A 4,219-nucleotide genomic window follows, 5' to 3' on the forward strand; every position below is an offset into this window, starting at 1 on the left:
CCTAAAATATGACTTTAGAATATTAACAATACACAAATTTTAACATAAAGCAAAGTTAAAAATAAATTAATAATAATTTATATTTAACCAAATATTTAGTAAGTATTTATAATTAGTCTTATGATGTATAAATATATTATTAAACACATCAAACACCTAAATTTTTGGCCCACCTCTTTTTGCATAGCCCTTATGCGAGGATCATTTGAAATATCATTATGCTCTTATTCCAACCTTCGTCTATCCTTTCATTTGAATGTAGAATAGATTTGCAGAGAATTTGTTCTCTTCAATGGTAATTAGCTCTCAACATCGAATTCTTTGTATTAATATTTCTCAATAATCTTTTGACACTTGTGGCTTGAAAAAAAAATGAAAGGTCAAACTCGTCTTTGGAAGGATATTATTATCTATGTGACAACTTACTCTACCAAATCTAACCTCTTTTCCGATCATCTCCTCTCATGCATTACTCTAAATTAGCATGTCTTCATATAAGTTTCCTTTCTATATAGGTTCTTTATATACATTTAATAAAGTATATATATCTATATAAAAGTTAAAATCAAATCAATCCATAAGTTTTAATGTTCTCAAAGAAAAATTTTAGGGAATAATATCTTTTTGGTCCTTAAATTTTACCTTAGTTTCTATTTGATCTCTAGGTTTTAAAATGTTACAGATTTAGTTATTAAGTTCTTAATTTTGTTTAAATTTAGTTCCAAAATTTCAGAATTTACTGATATTTGAGTTTTGTTTCAATCTGGTCCTTGGGTTTTAATATTTTACATTTTTAACCTCAATTTTTCATTTAATACTTACTTTCAATCATTGATGACAATTTCTATTAATTAATTAAAAATAATTATGAAGTGAAATTTTAAAAGTGATAAAAATAGTGAAACTTAATTAGTTATAATTCTTTTAACGATTTTTAACGTAAGTTAACTCTAAAGACGAAAAGTAAATATTTGGTGAAAAAACGAGATTAAAAGTATAAATCTTGAAACATAATGACCAAATTGAAGTAAAACTCACATAGGATAAAATTGTAGCATTTTAAGACATAGGGACTAAATTAAATTAAAATCAAACTCAAAACTTGAACTAAATGTGTAACATTTTAAAACTTGAGACTAAATAAAAACTAGATCCAAAATCTAGTTATCAAAAAACTATTTTTTTTCCCAAAATTTTAATTATATGACAGAATCATTTTTTTCCAAAAAAATTATACAATTAATTACCCCGGATTCACTACTATATGATTGTAGATAATTCAAATGATTGCCTTATAATTTTTTTTTTTTTTTTGGAACAAAGCACCTATGAAGCACAAATACTTCATGTGAGGCAAAGAATCAGTATCAGACACGTATTGATACTTCAATATACTTTCCAGTACGTATTTGACACGCGATTTGACGTATCTATATTTTCAAATACTTTCTAGATATGTATCTGATACGCGATTTGACGTATCTATTTCTATGCGTACTTTTTTTTTTTTAAGAAAAAAGACAAATAACTCATCTAATCTTTCCCAATCTAAAATTAGGCAACCTATTTAAAAAACTCACTACTCGAGTCCAAAACTAAAAGAAAAATAAATAAATAATGGACCAAACCCTATACTATAATCCATCTTCACATTTGAGTCCCCACAAAATCCACCAAAATATAAATCATTTGGATATCTTCAACAATTCAATGAAGAAGTTTTTCGTTTATTTTCATATTTTTCCCTCTAATCTTCTTCTTCTTCTTTATAATATGAGTCACTTTTCTATTGCATTTTATTAACTATTGTACTTCAACATCTTAGATGTTGCTTTTTTTGTATTGTATTCTATTTTGTGCTATTGTTATTAACTTGTATGCTAAATTTATCTATATCCTATATTTTTTTAAAGAAAAAAAATGTATCTTCAACGTATCAGTATCCTCATTTTTTTAGAAATATATATATTAAAAAAATGACGTATCCTTAGACGTATCCGTATCTTAATTTTTTAGAAATTGACAAATCGCCGTATTCGATCGTATCCATATTGTGTAGTCATATTTGTGTGTGCGCTTCATAGCAAAGCACTAAAGGTAAAAAATGATTGTCCTTTAATTTAGTTTATCGAAATACTATTAAGAAATGAACTTCAATAGTCACTAATGTATATATCACATTTTCAATTTATAATTAATCTAACTTTAATTATTGTAATTGATAGCCATTGGGTTAACCTCAATTATGATTATTTTAGGCACTGTTTTCATTATCTTAGTTTTAAAATTTACGTTTGTTTCTTATGATTTTCACCAATTTTAAAGAAACATTTAAATTCTTAATCAAAATCTAAAAACAAAAATAAGTTTTTCAAAACTAACTTTATATATACCGTTAGTTTTCAAAACTTAGATTGGTTTTTTGAAAACATGAGTAGAAAGAAAATAGAAAAAAAATTATAAAAGTGACTGGTTAATTCATTGTAAGTTGATCATTTTGCTAGGAAATAATTATTAAACATGTAATGATTATTTTTCTTTGATAATATATAGAGTAGAAGGAATCGAACATCTAATTTCGAAGTTGTTAGTATAAGCATTATACAAATTTAAATGCTCATTTTGATATTTTTTAATAAATAGGATAACAAAAAAGAGAAATAGTTATTTAACTAACTTAGAATAGAATCTATCTAAAGTGTGAGATGAACTTGAAAATGACTGGTCATAACCATACATCCCACACCCCTATAAATACCATCCATGTACATCATCTTCTGTCCACCAAAGCACTCCAACAATAATAATATTATTGTGTACATACATATATTATTTGACTCTATTTTTTAAGAAAAAAATGTCAAGGGGTACAATAGAGCCATTAATTGTGGGTAGAGTTGTGGGAGATGTGGTTGATATTTTCACTCCACATGTGAAAATGAATGTTATTTACAGTTCTTCCAAACAAGTCGCCAATGGCCACGAGCTTCTCCCTTCTTTTATTTCTTCTAAACCTCGCGTTGAGGTCGGCGGTGATGACATGAGATCAGCTTTCACTTTGGTATGTATATATTAATTTCTTATTCATTATATTTATACATATATATTTTTTTTTCATATTTTTCTAATTATAATTTCTAGATTATGATCGACCCAGATGCTCCAAGTCCAAGTGATCCTTATCTTAAAGAATATCTTCACTGGTTTGTAATTTATAAATTAAAATTTGGGTATATTATTTCATATTTTTGTATATATGGTTGAAATTGAAATATGAACATGTTTGTTTTTATTTTAATTTTGTCTTTAGGATGGTTACAGACATTCCTGGTACTACTGATGCTTCTTTCGGTACGCTATTTTAATTTTTTTTTTTCTCTTTGGACTTTGCACAATTTCATTCGTTAATAATATTCAAGAATCTTTTCTTATACATGATGACATCCACAACTTGATCTATAAAAATATAGGATATAATTTTGGACCACTCCCTCAACTATACCCTCTTGCTTGCATCTTCCTAGCTCTCAACATCTCACATTTTTACGTTCCGTTTTATAACGATTTTGTTTTGGAATTAGGGAAGGAGATGATGAGTTACGAGAGTCCGAAGCCGCAGATTGGAATTCATCGTTACGTGTTCGTGTTGTTCAAGCAGCGAGGGCGACAGACGGTGAGATTATCGTCATTGTCAAGAGCCCATTTCAACACAAGAAACTTCTCTGAGGCCAATGGATTGGGCCTTCCCGTCGCTGCTGTTTACTTCAATGCCCAGAGAGAAACTGCCGCAAGAAGAAAATGAATTAAGAGCAAGAGGAGAAGGGTTTCTTTTTTTTTTTTTTTTTTTTGTCTTTTTTTTTTCCTCCATTTATCTCTCCATCATCTTTTCTGGTCCTTAAGGTTTTTTTATTACAAATAAAGCCTCCTTCACTTCTTGGCACCTTTTCTTTTTACCACCCTAACCCCTTCTTTATAAAAGCTATATTTTCTTCATCTCTATTAAAATATATTCATAAGAGAGATTATCAATTCTACCCAACTTAACCCTAACTCAACTTAGAGTGTGTTTGAATACATTTTCAAACATTTAATTTTAAAAATAAGTCATTTTGAAAAAAAAAAAAAATGGAATCTTTGACAACCATTCAAAATAGTTTTTGAAGTGTATTTTCAATCATTTTTGTCAAAAGCGTTTAAATAAAAATGAATTTTTTGAACA

The 4,219-nt window shown here is 27.5% G+C and overlaps 1 protein-coding gene across 2 annotated transcripts; it reads left to right on the plus strand.

The window, feature by feature from the left end:
* The first annotated feature begins 2,785 nt into the window (after window positions 1-2,785).
* Window positions 2,786-3,940, plus strand: LOC120090261 (CEN-like protein 1). 2 transcript variants are annotated; one of them, XM_039047830.2, is made up of 4 exons: window positions 2,786-3,061; window positions 3,142-3,203; window positions 3,311-3,351; window positions 3,582-3,940. In XM_039047830.2, the coding sequence occupies exons 1-4, from the start codon at window positions 2,858-2,860 to the stop codon at window positions 3,800-3,802; spliced, it is 528 nt and encodes a 175-aa protein (XP_038903758.1). In that variant the 5' UTR covers window positions 2,786-2,857; the 3' UTR covers window positions 3,803-3,940. The 2 variants fall into 2 exon arrangements, with proteins under 2 accessions (XP_038903758.1, XP_090162410.1); XM_090306284.1 differs by having other exon boundaries at window positions 2,788-3,061; window positions 3,587-3,940.
* Window positions 3,941-4,219: the final 279 nt, after the last annotated feature.

This window comes from Benincasa hispida, chromosome 1 (assembly GCF_027475165.1).
Source record: "Benincasa hispida cultivar pf3 chromosome 1, pf3_genome.v1.1, whole genome shotgun sequence".
In the NCBI taxonomy this organism is placed as follows: Eukaryota; Viridiplantae; Streptophyta; class Magnoliopsida; order Cucurbitales; family Cucurbitaceae; genus Benincasa; species Benincasa hispida.

What these genes read in the sequence shown, in the direction of transcription:
- LOC120090261 (XM_039047830.2), top strand. Translation starts at nt 2,858, where the DNA reads ATGTCAAGGGGTACAATAGAGCCATTAATTGTGGGTAGAGTTGTGGGA. An exon ending in CTTAAAGAATATCTTCACTG is followed by an intron (nt 3,204 to 3,310) that starts GTTTGTAATTTA and finishes TTTTGTCTTTAG; the next exon opens with GATGGTTACAGACATTCCTG. An exon ending in TACTACTGATGCTTCTTTCG is followed by an intron (nt 3,352 to 3,581) that starts GTACGCTATTTT and finishes TTTTGGAATTAG; the next exon opens with GGAAGGAGATGATGAGTTAC.